This window comes from Acipenser ruthenus, chromosome 31, assembly GCF_902713425.1.
Source record: "Acipenser ruthenus chromosome 31, fAciRut3.2 maternal haplotype, whole genome shotgun sequence".
NCBI classification, from domain to species: domain Eukaryota; kingdom Metazoa; phylum Chordata; class Actinopteri; order Acipenseriformes; family Acipenseridae; genus Acipenser; species Acipenser ruthenus.
In genome coordinates, this window is record NC_081219.1 from 12485167 (window position 1) to 12506439 (window position 21273).

The window sequence follows — 21273 nt, forward strand, 5'->3', positions numbered from 1 at the left end:
CTAGCTCTTCAACCAGCACCGTCTCCTGTACCAATAAAACCAGCAAACAACCAGCTCTGACCAGGAGACCCCAGCGCTGGAACCAGCTCTGACCAGGAGACCCCAGTGCTGAACCAGCTCTGACCAGGAGACCCCAGTGCTGAATCAGCTCTGACCAGGAGACCCCAGCGCTGGAACCAGCTCTGACCAGGAGACCCCAGTGCTGAATCAGCTCTGACCAGGAGACTCCAGCGCTGGAACCAGCTCTGACCAGGAGATCCCAGCACTGCAACCAGCTCTGACCAGGAGACCCCAGTGCTGAACCAGCTCTGACCAGGAGACTCCAGCGCTGGAACCAGCTCTGACCAGGAGATCCCAGCACTGGAACCAGCTCTGACCAGGAGACCCCAGTGCTGAACCAGCTCTGACCAGGAGACTCCAGCGCTGAACCAGCTCTGACCAGTCGCTTTGGATAAAAGCGTCTGCTAAATAATTAAATGCGTTTGTTCTTCAGGAAAATACACATCTAAACTAGTATCCTGGTGATATTACTGTGCTAAATCATACACAAAATGTTGGTAATAAAGGCTTTATATTGAAATTAAAACATTAGACAAACAAGGCTAACCAGCTTCATTTTATGTTTACTGGGTCAATTATAGAATATTTTACAACAAAAAAATATATATATATTTTTTGCAATAAACGCTTTCTATGCTAATAATGAAATCTGCTTCTTACAAGCCTTGCACGATGGGCAGTAATAACAGCACCCTTTCTGGAGAGGACACCGAGTGAGTTTCACAGACCCGGATTATCACTAATCCAGGGCTATCTACTGTTACTTCAGGTAAGGCCGTCCTCCTGGATTTTTACAGGAGTAACACCAAAGAAAATGTGGTTAAAAATACAGTGAAAACCTCTTAACGTGAGCATGTTTATTTTGATCACTTAAAACAAAGTGGTAGCAAAGAGATTTTTCATTACACCATTAGGGTAGTTTTAACTAGCCAGCGATTCTATTAAGCGGATTTCACTGCATTAGTTATTTTAGCACACGATGCTACATAGCTTACACACAGTAAGTAGCTCAGTTTACACAGCGATAGATTTTTCTGAAATGATCTAAGGTACACTTGATTTACAAATAAAATAAGGAGCCTTTGACTGAAAATCAATCTGCAGTTGTACTTGTCAGGGTTTCAAGGGGAATTGAACAGCCACTGTCCCTCCATTCTCTCTGTGTTAATGAACCGCAGACACAGCACTGCCGCCCTGCAGACTCCAGGAATGTTTCCGTGGCTCTGAATGGGGCTTCTTTCTCTCTTCACTGTGTCTTCTTTGGTTTTCTGTTCTTCCACATTACCACCGCGATAAACGTCCCTGTAAAACCAGACAAGTTATTCATCAATAGACACAACTGCAGTCAGGGATGGAACTCAGCCTTGTATTGCACTGCATTCAAACCAGTCCTTTCAACTATTACTTACAATCATATCAGGGATGGAAATAAAGACTCCAATTGCATAGCAGTTTCCCCCATCCCAGGTTTTAAAATGAGCCCGATTTAGCCTCAGTGTATATTTTAGCTCAGGTGTGTCTTATTAAACTCATAGCAAAACCAGGAATGGATCAAACGGCTATGCAGTTTGCCATCCTTGCATATTATTAACCTGAATTAAATGCACACACATATACTGAAATACCCCTTTAAACGTGGCACGATCCCAGTAATACCCACAAGCACACCTTTCACAGATGTGATTTCATTACCGTCACAAATATCTAGACTGGATTCCAGGCACCCCTGAACCAGCCAATAGAAATAAAGAAGATTCCCCAATAGGAAACAGAGCACACTCACCAACAAATAAAACGAGAAGGAGAGCAGCAATGCCCGGCAGTATGACGGAGTACTCTCGGGGCAGGAAGTAGCCGTGGATCACGTGATCGCTGTCTACAAAGGGCTGTAAAGGAAACGCAGTCAGACAGCTGTAACGTGAGCTGCCGTTTCAGCATCTTCACTCGTACACTGAAAGGGAACACACATTTTGGACCCCCTAGCATCTGTTGCAGCAGGACGCCAATTGCAAATATGAACAGTCCCTGTGATATTCCAGAAGCAGACGGACCTGCAATGGACCTGTCTGAGAAACTCTGCTGTGTTGTTCTATGAAACGACTTTCAATCTCATGCTAACCTTTCATCACGTTGTTATAAATGCTGCTGACAGTATAAGGCGATGTGTTAAGATCGCCGCACAGACCTGGCGGAGCACCTGCATGCAGTGTACAGCGATACAATATAAAATACATACCAGAACGATAACCCACAGTGTGTAGTATATGAAGAGGAGCAGGCTGAAGCCCACCAGCCCCATCCCCACTGCCTGGTCCACACCTGACGCCTACAAGTGCAAGGAAATGCGTAGCAGTTAAAACCAACGACAAAAAACAAACAAACACGTATTCTTGGATAACTGATAACACGATACTACTATACAGACCTGGGCTGAGGTCAATTGTTTTTATAAATATATTATTATGATGATTTTAGACTGAAGAAATGAACACACTTCTTATAAAATAAATACATATCGCCTACGCGACTCTGCCACTATTCTGTATGACACTTTTAACATAATCCCAGAGCGGCAGTGCCAGGTATTTGCATTGTACCGGTCGCTAATGCAAACTGTATTTATTTATTGATGTATTTATTAATTGTCTTTGTTTTATAAATATGTAACATCAATAAAGCGTTCTCTTTTATTTAACAGAAACGATCATAAGAAAAAGATACCCGCCATCAACTCTCTTAATCCCTACTCACCATAATTTTGTACGTGTGCAATTTCCTTCGCGTTTACTTCCGGTATACTCTGATTGGACAACCAACCTTCCAATTAGCACAGCTGAAATACAAAAGGCTTCTGGGAGTTGTAGTTCTTAAGCACGTCAAAGACTACTGTGCGTTTAACACGAGTATAGACAGACACGTTGCCTTCTGTGTATCCCACTTTGAAGATGTAAATCTATACAATGATATTTCAGATAAAGATAGAATGTTAATAATTAAGCACACTTCTGGAAGGGATCGAAGTGACGGTGAGGCAACATCACTCAGATCAAATGAATAATGACACTGTTATTGCAAAAAGGGGTTTTGTTCGTGGTTTTTGGTACATCATACCACTTTAAATAACGGGGTAGATGTACATGGTGCAATGCCCGGATCTCACTGGCTGAATTCAGTAATACAGACTATAGATGGGACAGCGATGACGTGTATTGACAGGATGCATCTGCAAAGCATGTTTAGGACACTAGGTGGCGCTACTGTTGCACTCACGTCATCATAGCCCACGATGCTGCTTGCGAATTAAGACTCGGACCAGTCAGCTAGTTTTTATTATATAAATATATAAGCCCTTACTAAATGAGAAGTCTTTAACGCCTCATGCACATTACTAGAATGCGTCGGGGGTGTATCTGCCAGCGACATATCACTGCTATTGCTTATGTCACACTTTCGGAACCATTCTAGAACCATTCTAGAACCGGGTTGGTTCTAAATCTGCACGTAATCTGCATACAAATGCGTGGCCCTTTCCTAACAGTGTTTCTCATGAGATTTCCAGTAGCGTGGAGAGGTTTGGTCCTTCCTCGCCAGTTCATAGTCAGGAGGCTATAATTGCTTTTTCTCATCCACACCTTCATGCTACATTACAATGCACTTGACCAAACTGCATTACAGAACAGAGACACCCGGCCGCATCTCTCTGCTTCTTTGCACGGCTAAAATCGGAATGGGAGTCTCCAGAAGCAACGAGCTCGGTATTGTATTATTTATGTGTTTAATTTCTGTGACGCGTCACATGAAGACGGGCTGTATTCAAGTGAACCCCTGTAAGTATATCGTGAATGACGGCTCGGGTGTGATTGACCTGGCGGCGCTGGGCGACTCGGATGGTTTTCTGGTGCGGTATGGAAGGGTTCCCTCCGCCGACGTGTCTGCGGGTTCCGAGATTCTGGTGTCCTTCAGCCCGTGTCACCCCTTCAGCGAGCCCGTCGCGGAGATTGCTGCTACAGAGTGCCTGGACGTGGCGGTGTGTCTGATAGTCAGGTAAGAGACGGACAGTCAACAAATACCGTAACTCGTGACGAGTATAAAATACATATTGCAGAATTAGCCCACGCGGTGGCGCCAAACGCTGTCAAACGCATTTTTTTTCTGGGGTGGGGAAAGCAAAGGGTTAAATAAGGAACCGTCCTCTGTTCAGTCGTTTTAAACTGTTCTAGTTTCACTGGCTTTGAAATCCGTGTCACCTTGTGTTTCAGACATCACGCTGGCACAGGGCAGGCCAGCCGCTACCTAGACTTCGGAAGACACGAGGGAGGCGAGTTTAATTACAGCAACCAAACGCGAACCCTCTCTGTGACCTACCCCGGTGAGCAGCATCTCAATCTCTGCCGTTTAAAGACTGCACCACAAGCAGATGTGAAAAAAAAAGAATAATGCCTCAAACTGGCCTGCCCTCGAACCCTGCAGACCTGGTCTGCTGTCCGGTTTGTTTACATCCCCTAGCGGGCGTTTCAGCTGTGGGTTTACTTTCGCGCAACCTATTTAAACAGAGCATCTGCCGCTACCTGCAGCATTATGAGGTTATTAACGTCACCTGCAAACTGTGCAGCTTTTCAAAAACGACATCGTGTTTTTAATAAGCAATATGCTTAATAGGAATTACTAATGTTGATACTGCACACATTTGTATTGTATATAGAGCTTATGTATTTATCAACAATTTATACAATAATAATAATACATTTGCTGATTTTGAAACCCTAACAAAGTATTATATGTTTCAAGCCTTGTACAGGAGCTCCACAGAGACCGTGGTTCACTACCGGTGCAGCGACAACCGCTCCGTCTCTTACTCCCAGGTCCTGTCCAGCCCCGACCGGTTCGCGATCTTCGTGCAGAGCCCCTGCGCCTGCCCCAACCGCTGCTACCTGGAGGACGTGGGGCCCGGAACCATCATATTAATCATCCTGTGTCTCGCTGCCGCTGCTTACTTCATACTGGGTAAGGGCAGCCCCGCTGACGTCGCAGAATCTGTTCGTTAAATTAGGAACCATAATCAGGAACCATCTTTCTGTCTCTCTGTGTCGGTCTCAGGATCCTGTGCGCTCCGACCCATCAGAACTCCCAATGGACTCCAGCTCGTCCCTGAAAAGAACGTGTGGTGCGTTCTGTGCTACGCCTTCGCGGAGAAGCAGGGGCGCAAGCGGCGGAAGAGCTACTGCTTGAAGGGGATCACTTTCTGAAGCAGCGCTGAGCTTGCACGCTGGCCCAGGCGGCCTAATGCGTTCATAGCCAATATTTTTACTCTTGTACACACGCTGCGCATTAACGTGCAAAACAGATTTCTATGCAAGCAATCTTAATGGGAATGTTCGAAATAGAAACAGTAATTAATTATGTTGTCTAATGCCTAATGAATAAACAGCTTCTCTCTCAGTCTTTATTTAAAAGGTAGAACAGAGATCTCACTAAAAGTGTTTCAGCTTTAGATGATCACAAAAGCAATACCTTTGATACCATAATGGATGCAATGTCTATCGTCAAGACTTTATTAACACTGCAGGATTAAGGATGGCTCAGTGTGCTGGTGCATTGGAATTAATGATGAAATAAATAAATAAATAAAATAATAAAAAGACCAAACGTTTTAATTGAGGTACCAAAAAGATATCTTTATTTTCCCCAAAATATTACATGTATACCGTTGCTATTGTACTGTTACAATCTAGAATAGGCAACACTGAAATATGTAAATACAAATATACTTTTCAAATCAGGTACAGTACAGTGCTCCATCTACAAGGGAATTTGATTTGAGCAACAAGATAAACCTGCTTTTTTTTAACAAAATATAAAACAACAATAAAAAAGCGCCTTCGGAGCAATAATATTTTTATTTATTTTTGTTCTAAACCTTTATGAACCAAAAAAAACAACTTTGGAGTATCATAAAAAATATAGCCTTCTAAATCTCTTTATATATTCTGGTTCTATCCATTCATGGGAAGAATTCTAGAATTCTTTGTTGGAGTTTTTTGTTGCTAAATTGAATTCTATATGTATTATTTATTCTAGGAGTTAGACACATTATTAATAATCTATCTTACTTGGGAGTCTCGGACTCCTGTGCATAGCTTAAATCCCTTTCCAGAAAGAAAAAAAACACGGAACAGATTTGAAACTTGTGGAGTGCTGTTGGAGTGGGCATCATGCAGCCCCTGAGCTTTCAGAAAACAGACTTTATAAAACCCCGTGTGTGCCAAAGAATGCCCACTGAGTGAACAGGGCGTTATTCCAACACCCTACAACACACTGTACTGTATTCAAGCCACACACACACATACAATAGTCCCATCAGCTACACATTGTGACATTACAGTATTACCTGTGATATTTTAACACCTGGGACCGGATTACAAAACCACTGTGATCTGGAAGGGTGGAACCTACAGCAATTCTAGAATCCTTTTTTAGTTTTTGTTTTAATATTGCACAATATTATTGACCAGCCTTAATTTAAAATAGGTTCTTAAAATAACTATTATATTAGTGCTGCTGCATCGTTTTGATCACTTAGGAAAGCAGGATATTAAAAATATCTATATCAGTATTAATATATATATATATATATATATATATATATATATATATATATATATATATATATATATATATATATATGTGGGTATAACTGCCAAACATTTGGTCCCTTTGTCTTCATAAAAAGTGTCACACATTTAAAAATAAAAAAAGCGATTCAAAATATAAAATCTTGTTTTCTGAAAACTCACGGGCGTCCCCGGTATTTTTTTGGCATAAAACAAGAAGATCCGCACAGATCAATCTACATCGATATTGTGCATGGCGCTTCTGTCCCCGGGGTCTGTGTTAATGATCTGAAAAGCGGCGGATCTGATCATCGCCGCTCTCTTAACTCTCCGTCCCACAGGGGCGAGTTATTAAAACATCGATACAAACAGTAAAACACAGGGGAAAGAGCAGTCTTTAGATCCGGCCGTGTTCAGCACACCTGTGGTCATTTATAATTACAATTCCAGCTGCATCGTGTGCTGAAATTACAATGACATTTGGTTTCATTACAATTCTGCTGCAGTGATTTCAATTATAGATTACAATTACACCACCAAAGTAACAAACAGCCACACAGATGAACATGTTCACTGTGTCTCTTATAAATAACCAAGCCATAAAACCACAGGTTCAAATACAGAAACATGCCAGATCGCTTTTTATTTGTCACAGACGAACCACAACGACTACCTGCGGACAGACTGGCAACCCGTTTATTTCAGTCCACAACAACAGCGCTCGATTATGCTAAAGTATTTTATTTATTTATTTAATTTTAAATATAAAAATCACAAAGTTACAAACAGTCAAGTATGAAGGAAAAAAAAAAAAACTTGTACGACAACAAAAAAAAGACGCTCTCGTTTACAAAACAGTATCATAAAACAAGAAGCACACAGAACTGTCGTTTTTAATAATACGCAGTTGTTTTTTTCATCCGGCTATTCGGATCTTGCGCCGAATGGGTGCGTGTGGGGGTGGGGGGAGGGGGTTAACATATCAAAAAGAGAAAAAAAACCAGCCCGCTGGTTTTAAAAAAACCCAAAACGAATTAAAATCAAATAATCAAAATCTGTGTAACACAGTGAAATGAAGAACCTGTTATTAATACCTACAGACAGCGGTATAGGGTTAAACAGAACCGCCGTTATTAAACAAGACACGTGTTTCAGCGTTCAACTTCAGAACACGTCACCACGACACAGAAAAGGGCACCATTTATACTTTAATACTCGCTTGCTAAACCTGGCAACACTTCGCTATCAGAACAGTGATAAGGATGAGTGTGTTCCAAGCTGGCGGGATACGCGGTTAATCAACAGCCTAGAAACCTGTGCAAGAACAGTTGCCTGGCCGGTGCACAGATATGCACAATAACGAAAGGAGCTGCTTGATACAGAAAACGCAACGCAAGCAGGTCTAGTCCCTCTGCTGATGACTGTAGGGCTTTTTTTGTCATGAATTAATTTCTGGATGTTATTATTTTTTTTTTTAGGGTACGGTTAGAGTTCCAAATTAGTCGAAATTACCCCAGTGTCTTATCCACTAGAGGTCGCTGTTTGACGCACCTGCTCTACATCCTAAAACAGTTTGTACCCTCTTGGTTAAAGACAGGGCTCTTTCCAGGTTATGTGGATGGGGCAGATCATTGTTTTAAAAAAATAAATGCATAATGCAGCACCTGGTTTATTTTCCTATTACGGCGCATTTCAAATCAATTTCTTTATTAAGAACTCTTGTGTTCGCATTGCAAGCCCTGAACTGAGGTCACATATAATTCAGGCTGCACCTCTTAATTAAAATTGCTGTAGAATAGGAAACTAAGGCAGGCGCTGTATTTAACTGAATCCACCCCACACCGAGTAGAGTGGATGCAGAAGAGCCATGCAATAGAGGCAACACAAACAGTACTGTTGTGGTCTATATAGCTCCACAGTAGCAGCCAGAGTGACCCTAAGAGACAAAGCTTATTGCTAGGAAATGCTAAGGAAGGACCATACAAAAGACAAGCAGCTCATAGACTTAATGAAGAACTTCACGTTCTTTCTCTCTCGTACAAGCTAGCCCAGCTAGTATGCACGAGAACAACTGTTTTTGTGGAGAAAAAAGAAACCTAGCCGTCTCGGTTCGTTTAGGAGAAGGCCTCCCTGAACAGAAACACGCTGTGCATCGCTCTTCAGGCAAACGCAGGCTCATGTCAAATCACAACAGTCACTGCCTGCGTGAAGCAATCTCTACTTATACTAATAATAATACAACAAGACAGCTGGTTAAGTCTCCAAGAGCACCGGATCAGGGTTCAATTGGTTTAAAACAGTTACAAACCGGACCACAATCCCTGCCCTCACCTACACCAGTACGGAGGAAAACTGCAAGTGGAGCACTGGAAAGGAGGCTGTGTTGAACGGACCCCCTCCACAAGGGAAGAGGCGGATTTCAATGCGCTCTCAGCACTAGCAGAATTCCCCCCCCTGACACAATCAAGACTGATCTCTCCTCTTACACAGGGTTCAAATAGCATTTCACTAACAATTTCAAGAGGACATCCCTTTTCATGGAGCCACACAATACAGAATATATTCTAATGATCCGCTGGTTTCAAATGCTTCGCACCCAGTATTCTGTATTGGTTCTCTCTGCTCTCACAATACAGCCTTTTAGGCAAAATACTCCCGCAGTTCACTGGAACACTTCAAAACCGCATTTCCCAGACAACCTGGCTGTCCGGAAAGATGTTAATACAACAGAACTACATTTCCCATCACCCTTTGCATCTCAAGAGATCAACTCCCTGTGTGGTGCAGCAGCAATAGCTCCTGGGAAACGTAGTCTTCAGAACACCCTACAAGTCAATACGTAAAACAGCAATATATCGTTCTAGACATTTAAGAGATCTTCCCTGGTCACCCTTTTTGTTTTCAGTGGCTGTCGTCCAGCAGTAGCAATTCTTATTAATATTAGTAGTATAATCTTTAACATGTCACACTGGCATGTCGGAACCCCATTAGTGGTATACAGTATATATAATCTATACATCTATCATTAACATTATGAAAGGTACTAGGACGACACACAGTGAAGGTGGTACAGGAACAGCAGCTTCACAGGTTTGGTAGCTGTTCCACAATGGTCTCCAGTAGAGGGAGCAACTCCACTTGCTCGCACAGTAACACTATGTATTACAATATTTAATGGCTCTCGATTACCACCGGTTCAAACACACCAGCCGACACCCTGGAAAAGAGAGGAAAGGAGAAAAGGTTACTGCAGTTCACACAGTGCACAGACAGGGGTCGCTATTGAGCAAACAGACACGTGTCATTAGATTGATGGTGGTGTGTATTTACTTAGTCTCTGTAGAACTACACACATTGACATATTCACTCCGTTTATTCTAAATAACCAAAAGCGATTGAAATGACAAATGTGAAACTGAACTGTAAAATCAATCAATTATAATTACAGATACGCAGTTGTGTCAAGATTCAAAAACACGATTACACTAACATTGTAATTGCATTTGCTTCCGAATTGAACCCGGGTGTGGAGCCCGGGGTAACCCGTACCTGTTTCTCAGCTGAATCCCGCTCAGGGCAGTGGTGCCGTCTCTGCTGACAAACAGCCTCAAGTTACTGTCTGCAAGCGAAAAACAGAACAGCCACATTACAATGAAATCAAGAGACAGAGGGCATCATGGGAAAGAACCAGAAAGAACCACACCACAGCATTCAAAAACACAAGGCAATGCAGTGGCGTTGCATCCAGTGCCTTTTAATCTGGCGATTCACAGTCCTGGCTGGTTCACCTTCGTTGTTGCTGACGTCGCTGAAGTCTTGGCTCTGAACAATCTTCTCCACGATGTCGTCCGCGTCCATCCGCGTGTCGTCCACCCAGGTGGGGTGGCTTTCCACCGAGTCCTTCTTCCTTCTGCAGGGCAGAGGCAAGGGCATGATCAGCCATTGCAAAAATCAAAACTACACGCCCCAGAGCAAGAGCAGAACGAAGGTCAAAAACACACAATCCCTACACTGAAGACTGCAGCAGCAGGAGTTCTCTAAACGCTGCTAATAGAACCAAGCAGGTTAGACTCTGAACGGAAGATTCCCTATCTAGGGGGATACAGGGGCTGGTACCTGGCAGGTCTGTCTGGCAGCACGGCAGGCCGGGGGGGGCGTGGGGGTCTCTCGGGGCGGCTGGGCTCCCTCTCCCCCTCGGCGCTCTCCACTGCCATGCTGAGCCCCCCCGAGGCGCTGCTGCTGGTGGAGGTGTTGCGACGGTGTGTCAGGTCTGACATGCTGGAGGAGCGCGAGTGCTCTGTGCTGTAACCTGGAGAGGAGAGGGCAGAGAGGGGAGGGCATGAGAGGGGACTGCGCCACGCTCTAACCTGGGACACAAGGCAAGCCACGAGAAACACTACAACCCACGCCATGGCTGCAAGTCCAAAAATCACAGCTACCAGAAATAACCATTTGAGGAATCTCATTTCAGGGATTAGCCCCAGGGTATAGGTAACAAGCTCAGGTGGGCCTTATTAACCCTTTCATGCACAGCGAAAAACACACTTCTAGTCTTTACATGGGGAAATATGGCAGACGCAAATGCATTAGAAATAATGTCAACGAAAATATATATTTGCGTGTCCAAAACTTTTTTTTTCTTTCAATATTTCATGCATGAAAGGGTTAAACTCATGGTCAGATTAGGAATGGGTCAAGCTGCTATGCAACGGGACGCCCTAGCAAGAAGGAATGAAAGTGCAAGTAAATTTTGTTAAAAAGGCAGACATTATATACTCAAAAAAAAAGATTACACCTCCACCCACACCAAGGAAAAACTCCAAACCATGCAAAGAACAGATCAGATTTCACCCTTGGGTTTAATTTCGAAAGGGTGATTATTATAATTATTATTATGATGATGATCTGAAAAGGTCATTCTGACAATTTGGATGGATTAACTGGCAAACCTCTGTCTCTACACGGGGTGACAGGAGTGGGGCTTCCCTCCGAAGAGAGAATGTTAGGAAGGGAGGTGGGCAAGATACCGAGCTGTTTCCTGCCTTGGACACAAGCAAAACCACAAACAGACGTTACCAGAAATCACTGAACGCTTCCCAGCTGCAAACATAAGCCTTACGTCTGCAAGTTTTACTTTACCAAAATCTAGATTGACACACGCAGCACTTGAACTTAATCTCTGTATACTTTTTCAGTTACAGGGGCCTGAACCTAGTCTCCTGAAATCAAGTTCCAAGCCACTAAGTGGCTTTGTGTTCCCTCAGCTGTAAAACAGTTATCTTTACAATACAATGTCTATCTAAAGATACAGCAGGATGCGTCAATGTGCGTGTGCATTTACTGGAGACATCGATAAAGCCATTTAAAGGGTTTTTGCTGTCAGTTTCTTGTACTCCAGCACATGCAGAATGTGTGTGTGTGTTTCTACACAGTTTACTGTAAAGCGAGACACCCTGTGCCAGCATGCATTGCGATGCTTGATAAGATCAGTCAGCACTGTCCCGCTACCTGATATCTTGGATTGCTGGCTGGCGTAGCTCGAGTTTCTGGAATGACCCGTGTGGAAAACTTCATCTGGACTCGACAGGTTCTGATCCGGTTCCTCGGACAGACCTGCAGATTAGAAAGAAGAGATTGGAGGACAGTCAAGTTACACGCAACACACAGAAAATGGAGCTTCAGCATCTCTGTGGGGAGGAAAAAACACCAAGAAATGGATCCTTTTTAGGCTTCAGTTTCTTATTTTACATTGAGGCGTTATAAAAGCTTCTGAAGGGCTTTATCTGCAGAATTAACAGAAACATTTAGACTTCACTTTTGCAGTTAAGAAAATTACAGCTAGTTATCCTAACAATATAGTTAAAGAGAAAATGAAAAACAGCAGGCAGCTCCAAAAATACTCCAAAAAATTACAATGTTGCCGGTCTTCAAATGAGGCCAGCGGCACTTAAAAATGGGTTAAACATAAAAAGAGTATTTCTCTCTTTAGATGTGTGCTCTGTGCAGGGGATGGCGTCTGTAACAGCGGCTGCTTGAGTTCTTAATGGTTTAGAATGAGTCACATGGTGCTGAACAGCCAGCATTGTGCCCTGCCTTGGCTCTGTATGTGCAGCAGCATGGAGGCTGTGAGGACTCTCCCCCGGCTTACCGGAGCTGAGCATGGAGGCGCGGGTTTTCAGCTGCCTGACAGTGGTGATGCCGGTAGGGGGGACGCTGCTGATGCTGCCCCCTCCCGTCCCCTCCCCCTCGCCCTTGCAGTCCAGCTGCAGGGAGTGATCCAGTCCGGGGATGGAGATGGATTTGGCAGTGTTGGGAGGCCTGCAAAGAGAATACAGTGAAACCCAACCCCCGAACACAGGGCCTTAATATTGAATACTGAACCAAATGGACAGACAGAGGCGTCTTTAAAGGTCTACTCAGGGATGCAATCAAGACTCCCGTTGCACAGCAGTTGGATCCATTTACTATCCGCTTGAAATGATTACAGTAAAGCCATAGAGAGGAATACTCACGTTTTGAAGCAGGGGTCTCCGGACAGCAGGGTCATCCCTATAGTTACCTGGTTTCAAATACAGAGAGAAGGAGTCAGCAGAGCCTGCGCTCTCATGACAGGGAAACACTGCCATCTCTCTAACAGTGAAGGCTTTTTCTACTGTAGCTGTAGTTAAACCTGTGGCAGGCCGATCATAATATTAGGCAGTTTACAACTCCTGGTTTTCAATCCCAGTTCTTTTTAAAATCAGTTCCTTCGAAGGAATTGGAATCGATATTTTAGAGACATTATTCAACTGCTTTCATTTGAAGGCAATTTAATTGACTAACAAAAGCGTGACTTCAATTGAAGTCATTTGTTGCCACGGTTACCGAGAAGCTCATTTGAACAGAACACTGCTAATTGCAATTTTGATCACCGATGTGTTGGAATTGATTAAAAGGGAATGGCAATTGGAAATGGATTTTAAAATGGAATTGAAAAACAGGAATTGACCCGAACCCTGGCAGTAGATATTATTATTATTATTAAGAAGCTATAGTGAATACAATGTAATGGAAAGAAATAACCATGGCACAAAATAATACAATAAATGAAAGCAGTACAGCGTGATACAATAACAGAGAGACATGAGCTCTATGCTGCGGGACGTCCCGGCGCAGCTCACCTTTAGGATGGAGTTGTCTTGCCGGGTGTTTTTGGTGTCATACCCTTCCAGCAAGCAACAGCGTGCAGTGGAGCCTGAGCCAGCAAACTCCGCCATGTTGAGATCAGCAAAACCAAGCTGCAAGACATGGGGGGGAAAAACACCTTACAATAAACTTTACATAAACTTTACACAGACCGCCTGAAACGAAGAGCAGGCGCCATCAATCTGCAACGCACACTTTAGCAATCTGTCCAAAGACAGCACTGTGTACAACACAGAGCAGGTATTTTTTCTGTTTTGGTTACTTGACCATCGCACTGTGTGTGTGTTTTTTAATTTTTTCCTTTATATATCCCAGCCCTGTTTTATTCAGCTACTCACTTTTAAACCCAAGATGTGTGTGGAGGTTTTCCTTGCACGTATATTGAGGTGCGCCACCTCCGTCAGAGATGAACTGCACCCTGACGGAAACCGACTGGCACAGCAGACTGCTACAGAATGCACCGAATTAAAAATCCTGGAGGAGAAGCATTGGCAGGAGGTTCGAAGCAATTCCCAAATCCGATCTTTAAAACCAGAGAAGATGATCAGCTTCCATCTTCATACTATGGATTTGAACGTGATGATCTGCACGCCAAGCCCATGCCTCAATGTCAGAAGTCTCCAGTCCGTTTCAGTTTATAGGTGTTATCTGGACTCTCGCAGCAGGCGGGCATGCAGGCAGGCAGGCTGTGTTTTTTCTCGGCTGCATTCCAGCGATCGCAGCCAGTAAGAGGTTAATTTCCTCTGAGATGTTATGTAATCAAGGGCATGCTAGCGGAGGAAGGTTACTGTGAAACGCGCTCAGTCATGAACACACACACACACACACTCTCTCTGCCTGAAGTCGCGCCTCGGTAAACAGCGCATTGTGGAATTATTTCTGGATGTTGTGTAATCGCTAATAGGAATCTCACTCTTGGGTATTTGTACATGCGGGACAGTGCAGAGCAGCGATGGACCATTTGAAATGAAAAGCATACAAAAAGCCTGTCTGTGAAAAAAAAACCCTCAGGCTTTTAGTACACTTTCATTCTTTAAATGTACAACAAAAAATGAAAGAAAAACGCTGTAGACCTTGTAGCACTCTGAACAGTATAGTGCGCTGTACTGAGCAGGGCTATTCAATGTGTTGCATTGGTGGGTGTGGATATCTTATATAAAATGCCAGCTGTTTTGCATTTTATGTAAGCACAGTTGTTTTGTGTCGACTCATTTATATGCTTTGATATTTTAGGTTTCAGAAGCAGTAAAAGTGAATTGTTTTCTACTTACAGAGATGGACATAAGACTCCTACTGCTTAGCACTTTCATCCATTCCAGACTTTAATACAAGCTTGATTAGCCACAGTGTATAGGTAACAAGCTCTGGTGTGTCTTATTAAACTGATAGTAAAACCTGGAATGGATCAGACTGCTATGCAATGGGAGCTTTTTTCCCCATTCCTGACTTAGCTCTAGGAATCTATATGGTATACATTCCCATGTAATAAGCAGTCCAATCACCACTCCCTTCACAAGTTTATAAGGGAAACAAAAAAGATTGCAAGTGCCCCAATTGTTTCCAGAGCCGGTCACAAAACAATTAAAATTTGGCACAGCAGGTTCTTTCACTAGCCTTGTGTCTATTTGAGTTGGATCTGGTTCTCAGTAGCCCTCAATAGCTATTCCAAACCCCCTAGCGACTTTGATACATTTGGCACTCTGTCTGGCAGGGGTGCCCAGGACTGACTGGCAGTAGACAGTGTCAAAGTCCCTGGCATTTCACATGCACTGAATCACAGCGACAGGAGCAGGGTACTCGCGATTAGTTTGCGCAGGGTACTGATGCAGTTAACTGTCAGTTTTTTTTTGTTTTCCCCCCTATAGGAAACTCACTCACTGCCTGCAAGTCTCCACATGATCTCTGCTTGTGGTTAAGCAGCAATGACGCATCTCTTCGTGTGACAATCCTAAGACGTCAGGCTGCCCTTTGGAAGCTCCCGTGGGAAACCAGTTCCTCTGAGAAAATGCATTGCGAGACTGAAGGATTATAAACAAGACTGCTGGCTTTTCCAAAGCATTCTGCATGATGAAATGCAGCTGTCACCCCTGATCAGCACAGCAGCAAACCGCTGTACGATGAAATTCATACCATTGACGGAATCCCACAAATGGGACATCTGTGTCCACACCTTGCAGGTACATTCTGAATTTAACATTAGCAGTCTCTGTCTCACGGACTATGACATTTCGCACCAATAACCCATTTTGATTACCGTAATTCAGTATCGTCGTTCATTTTGAACTAAGGTCAGGGTCAGAGTTTTGCTTGCTTGTATTACATGGCACTACAAGAGAGTTTGGACACTGGTAAATATAGTGCAGTTCAATGCAATAGCTGCACACTGACGCTCTCTGAATACAGCCCTGAATTGCACTCCACGGGCCCTGTGGCAGAAAGGCAGCTCTGTTCTGTGCCCAGGGTTCTGGCCCCACAGCTAGACAACGTTCTCATTTGTTTCCAAGGTGTCTGAATCTGCTGCCACAATGGAAACTGATCTCTCCGTTTCCTCCTGGATTCTGGCAGCAACAGCAGAGACGGGAGGGCGAACGAAGTTAAAATGTAATAAAGGAAACAGAGGCAAATGTTTAAAAGCACAACATCCTTTTCAAGGAATGCCATTCCCTCTGCTTGCTTCCTCAAAGCGCCGGGGTCGTCCCCCGATCAGAGACTTCATTAGGCCCGCTGCCAGCTGGACTCCACCGCGTACAACAATTCATAAACAAGAACGAACACAGCACTAAAAAAATTAAAGAATCGCCTTTTATCACAGGAAAGCAATCCGCCTCAGCAATCAAGATTTTCTCCTGATATACTTAAACAGGACCGATCACCTTTAGCTTGCATTTCATTAACTTTAAAAATGAAAAAAAAATCACTAGCTTTCACAAAATCGCATTCATGGGTTCAAGTCTAAAAAGCTCTGTTTTGAAAACTGGTAAATAAAAAGCATCAGTACTTGCATTGATCACTGGGACCGACAGGGCAGAACTCTGCTGAAAACCAAAAACAATTTACTTTAGTGAATTCCATAGCTGAATCCTTTGGGAAGGAACAGCTGCCGTACAAGTTACACAACAGCCCTGACCAGACGCATCACTGCGAGACTTTGTGACGACCGCAGAACACACACGAGTACTGGTTGTTTTGATGGCATTTCTGATGCTCTGTTCTTGTTTTCATCTCGTCTCCTTGAAGAAACACCCTCTCAATTCCAGCGTGACATGTGCTCTTTATCATCCTAGATCGCTGTTCCTGCACTCAGATATTCGTCATGGTTAATTAAGACACCAGCATGTTTTACCATTGTGGTCTCCAAGCAAGCCTGAGCAAGATGTGTAGAGACCAAGGCTCCAGAGATGCGTACCACTAATATCTTCCCCTCCAAACAGGGAGTTTGTTTTACAACGGCAAAAATATAATGTTGATAAAAGAAATGTACAGAGCAGTGCCTAGCAATTAACAGAATTTGTTAAACAAACAAACAAAAAAAACACACCTTAAAGCCACGCCACTAATTATTATTTTTTTAACCATCTCTATAACAAACTGTTAAGAAGACAAAAGTATAAGCGCACATTTTGATGAAAAGATCCTGAAATCCAACTTCACCGTTAACAGACCCACACAACGCTTTTCACTCCAACAAAATCAAACACAGCACAGCCACCAGGGTCACAATCGGACACAAAGCTTTGTCCACTCGTTTCAACTCAGCAAATGCCTGCAGCATGTGTTTGAACTCAAGCAAGCTTTCTCTTCCCACACTCTCATCTCCCCTGGGAGTGGTGCATTCCAGTGAGAGTGGGCTGCAGAACTCAGGTCTTTCAGGAACTACTGTAAAAACATTTTTTAAAAGTTTTATGAACTTTTGAATTGTGCCGTTTGTTCCAGGGCACGGGCTCTTGTCTGTACCAAAAAATCTGTGATTTCTTATACGCGATTATAAAATCATAACCCTACAGGACGAATGTAGCCCCTGATTATGAGGACTCCAGCGCATGCATGTGTGTGTGCCGTTTATTCATGCAGCTGGAAAGGTTTGACTCAGGCAGCTTGCTTTGCATTTAAGATCTGTGAATACAGCACAGTGTGCGAGGGAGCAGGAGACGCTGTGTAAAGCTGTGCTCCACCGGCAGTATTGGACCCTGGGGAGTCCAGCAGACTTCCTGTGCTGTCGGAGTGCCGGTGTGTTCCGTCTCCAAGCCTCTTCTCCATTGCATTGCCTCCTCTGGTTGTGCAACGTGTTTGTTCCTGCCCAGCTCTGCTGCCTGCTGTTCTCTGGGGAAAGCAGGGAAGTTGATAGCGATGTCTCTTAAACGCTTCTTACCTTGGAGTAGGTCTTTCCGCCTTTGAGCTCCTGCAATAAAAACAGGAAAAGGGAATTAATCTTTGACTAACTGGACCTATTATTAGACTGTTTCCAGTCGAAGAAAAGTGGGGCAAGGGTAGTGTTAAAACACAGGGCACAGAGAGAGAGTCACAACAACACACACCTTCACAGACTAGCAGGCTCTTCAAGAGTTTATGCTTGCATTACTGTTTGATAATGATGCACATCAGGATCAAATCACTCATTTCCAGCGTTGCTTTCCAATTAGTTCTGGGGGTTCTCCACATGTCAGGGATGGAAATGAGACTCCCATTGCACAGCAGTGTCACCCATTCCAGGTCTTAACACAACCTGGATTCATCACAGCGTATAGGTAACAAGCTCAGGTGTCTTATTAAACTCCTAGTAAAACCAGGAATGGATCAAACTGCTATGCAATGGGAGTCTTATTTCCATCCCTGCATGTTGCCCCTGTCAATTAAACAGGCTTTCTATCAGTTCATCGTAACAAGAACTACATGCATGTTTGTGTAGGACTGGTGTGCATGTTTCTCTATGGATAAAAAAACAATACAAAACAACAACCAAATGCATCAGAGTGGCTCTAGGCAACAGATTTAATACATCTGCAATGGAACAATACCGTGCTCACTGCAGCACCCTCCAGCTTACTGGTAATAAAACTGGAGCGAGGACTTTGGTGAGACTGATTAAGCACCTCATTAAATAACCATTGCCAGTTAGGAGGTCCGGAGGGTAGCGGATTGCAGAATTCAGAAGCTGCCCATTAGGTACGCTTCGTGATCTAAAGAAAGACAGCGTCCCTGTGTTGGGAGCAGAGGGCAGGGCTGCTGTGCAGTACAGGTCACTGCTTCCTTTGACTGGGTCCTGTGTTTCCACTGTGGAGTGCTGGCAGGGTTTGACACACACACACACACACACACACACACACACACACACACTATGGATTCATGATCACCAGCAATCCCTCCTGCACAGGATAGGGCGGGTGGTATTTTGGATGGATAAAAACGTACCTTGCGAACAGACACTCTGCAGATGCAGGGGTCCAGCACCCCCGTGGTGGGATTGGCACTCATCTTGCATATGAAGCTGAACCTCTTCTTCCAGCGAACACTGTTCTCCAGCACCTCCTCCCTGGAACAAGCAGAACAGACACGTCAGAGAGAGGGGCGAGCACCACACCGCGGTCATACACTTGCACACAGTGATCCGCTACAACACCGACAGTTAAAACTAGAAAAAAATCAAGTAGACAGCGTTTCATGATTGTGTTTGACGTTAAAGGATGAATAATTTGTTTCCTGTATTTCTCCTTTCACAGATAACGGTGCTAGGGGTGTGTACAGAGTGATCCCCTGATACCATCAATGGGAAACAAGCAGTTTAAATGGGAGGTGACTGGTGCATCCTTAATAGCCCCACCAGGGGCAAGTTCTTGGAATGGGGGAGGGGGTCCCCTTGAAGGAAAAGCAATTATACTTTTGATCTACCCCAAATGAATTACTATACCACAGACAAGCCTGCCCAATTAAAACCAGTACTAAAAGACCCAATCTAAACTGTTGGACGAGGCTCAATCAACGACGGGTCTCACAGGAAGACGGGCTGATCAAACCCAATTGGTGAGAATAGGTCAAAGCTTTGATGTGCATAAACATCCTAAGCAACAAACCACAATGTTCAGTTAATGTTCAATATGTAGAAAAGCCTGGAAACACGCACTCTTATCAGACCTAGGGGCTATTACAATGCAAGCGTAACTGAACCTGCACCTGCGTGATCGCAATTCTACCACATAACTGATCCATTACAGTTCAATTAGGCATGTATTTGTCATGCCATCATTATTCATGTATTTTTAAATCGCTGTTGGTGATCCCAAAAAATAAAATTCTATAGCATGTTTCTGTATTTGCAGCTGTGATTAATTGCCTGGGTTCTTTAGAGCAAACATGTTCACGTGTGGAGTTTGTTACTTTTTAGTTTGACAGGAACACCGTGTCTCGCGCTTTGTGGTCATTTTCAGTTCTTCTTGGGGCTCAGGTGCAATCCCCTTCTCTAATCAGGACTGTATGCTTCAGCTTTCTGCAGTCCCGGTTGTACTGCCCTATTCATCTCTGTTGTGAAGCAGAGATGTAGCAGCTCTCCATTCTGCCCTCTTCAGAAGCTTCCTCCACTGTGTAATAACTGGGACTGCACTGCATCAGGCATGCATGCAGCCTCTCCCTCGCATGAAGTTACAGATGAAACTCCTCTCCTCCAGTGCAATAAGGACTGTAAACTGGCTGCTCACATTGCTTAACACAAGCAAAACTCCCCTTCACAGCCTACTGTAGCAGAACACAAGCTCCTGACTGGCTACCGAGAAATGCTCCAGCATGGATTTCTACATCGCATTCCCAAGGCTGCAGAAGGCTTTTTAGACAAATAAGCGATGGAATTCAGCATATAATTGTGCCTTGTAATAAACATGCATGTCAAGGCACTACCGTGGGAGTTCATTAAAATCCCATTACATTACAGCGCAAACCACCCAGCGAGCCTTAATTACAGTACAGGAATGAGATGCTGCTGGAAGATTCATTAATGCTTGCAAGGTGGGACAGCAGCCAGGTTTAACCCTTGTGAACCCCCTCCGCCCCCCCCCCCCCCACACACACACAGAGACTGCTGTAACCTGCAAGTCTGCATTGGTAACTGTTGCAGATTCACTGCCCCTTAATAAAAACGGCACTCTGACAGAATGAAACTGAAAGGCGAGTCACTGGAGGACACAGCCTGTGTACTGTAACTCGGCTGTACTGTGCCGTGTATTGGATTGGATTGGATTTGTTCAGCCAGACCTTGCTAGAATCCAGACAGGGCACATCAGCAGTCGAAGGACACAGCTATGAAGACTCGGTACATGGTGTGCTGCTGTACATGATAAAGCAGGAAGTCGGCATGCAAATCATTCTTTATCACAAAACGTCTCCGGTTAAAAGGCTGTTTTCTACCCTGCGAACCTTCCTGGGTCTAAGA

At 44.0% G+C, this 21273-nt stretch overlaps 3 protein-coding genes across 6 annotated transcripts in view; 1 reads left to right on the forward strand and 2 right to left on the reverse strand.

Moving 5' to 3' along the window:
* Positions 1-606: 606 nt before the first annotated feature.
* Positions 607-2938, reverse strand: LOC131702909 (dolichol phosphate-mannose biosynthesis regulatory protein-like). Of its 2 annotated transcripts, none has more exons than XM_059005469.1 (4): positions 2812-2938; positions 2297-2386; positions 1844-1946; positions 607-1362 (listed from the first exon to the last, which is right to left on the reverse strand). In XM_059005469.1, the coding sequence occupies exons 1-4, from the start codon at positions 2812-2814 to the stop codon at positions 1307-1309; spliced, it is 252 nt and encodes an 83-aa protein (XP_058861452.1). In that variant the 5' UTR covers positions 2815-2938; the 3' UTR covers positions 607-1306. The 2 variants fall into 2 exon arrangements, with proteins under 2 accessions (XP_058861452.1, XP_058861453.1); XM_059005470.1 differs by lacking the exon at positions 2812-2938 and adding an exon at positions 2486-2790.
* A 792-nt stretch (positions 2939-3730) lies between these two features.
* LOC117421897 (uncharacterized) lies at positions 3731-5905 on the forward strand. The gene is made up of 4 exons (XM_034036377.3): positions 3731-4104; positions 4320-4429; positions 4849-5064; positions 5158-5905. The coding sequence occupies exons 1-4, from the start codon at positions 3788-3790 to the stop codon at positions 5304-5306; spliced, it is 792 nt and encodes a 263-aa protein (XP_033892268.3). The 5' UTR covers positions 3731-3787; the 3' UTR covers positions 5307-5905.
* Positions 5906-7283: 1378 nt separating this feature from the next.
* Positions 7284-21273, reverse strand: part of LOC117396892 (early estrogen-induced gene 1 protein-like) — a 44554-nt gene continuing 30564 nt past the window's right edge. For 2 of the 3 annotated variants that reach the window (XM_059005449.1, XM_034927605.2), the window contains exons 3-13: positions 19266-19386; positions 18226-18255; positions 13832-13948; positions 13184-13230; positions 12820-12989; positions 12180-12284; positions 11621-11713; positions 10788-10980; positions 10460-10581; positions 10221-10290; positions 7284-9888 (exon numbers count right to left, since the gene is read on the reverse strand). In XM_059005449.1, coding sequence (XP_058861432.1) covers positions 9843-9888; positions 10221-10290; positions 10460-10581; positions 10788-10980; positions 11621-11713; positions 12180-12284; positions 12820-12989; positions 13184-13230; positions 13832-13948; positions 18226-18255; positions 19266-19386 — 1114 coding nt within the window. In that variant the 3' untranslated portion in view covers positions 7284-9842. The remainder of the gene's footprint in view (positions 9889-10220; positions 10291-10459; positions 10582-10787; positions 10981-11620; positions 11714-12179; positions 12285-12819; positions 12990-13183; positions 13231-13831; positions 13949-18225; positions 18256-19265; positions 19387-21273) is intronic. The other variant, XM_034927606.2, reaches the window with a different exon arrangement.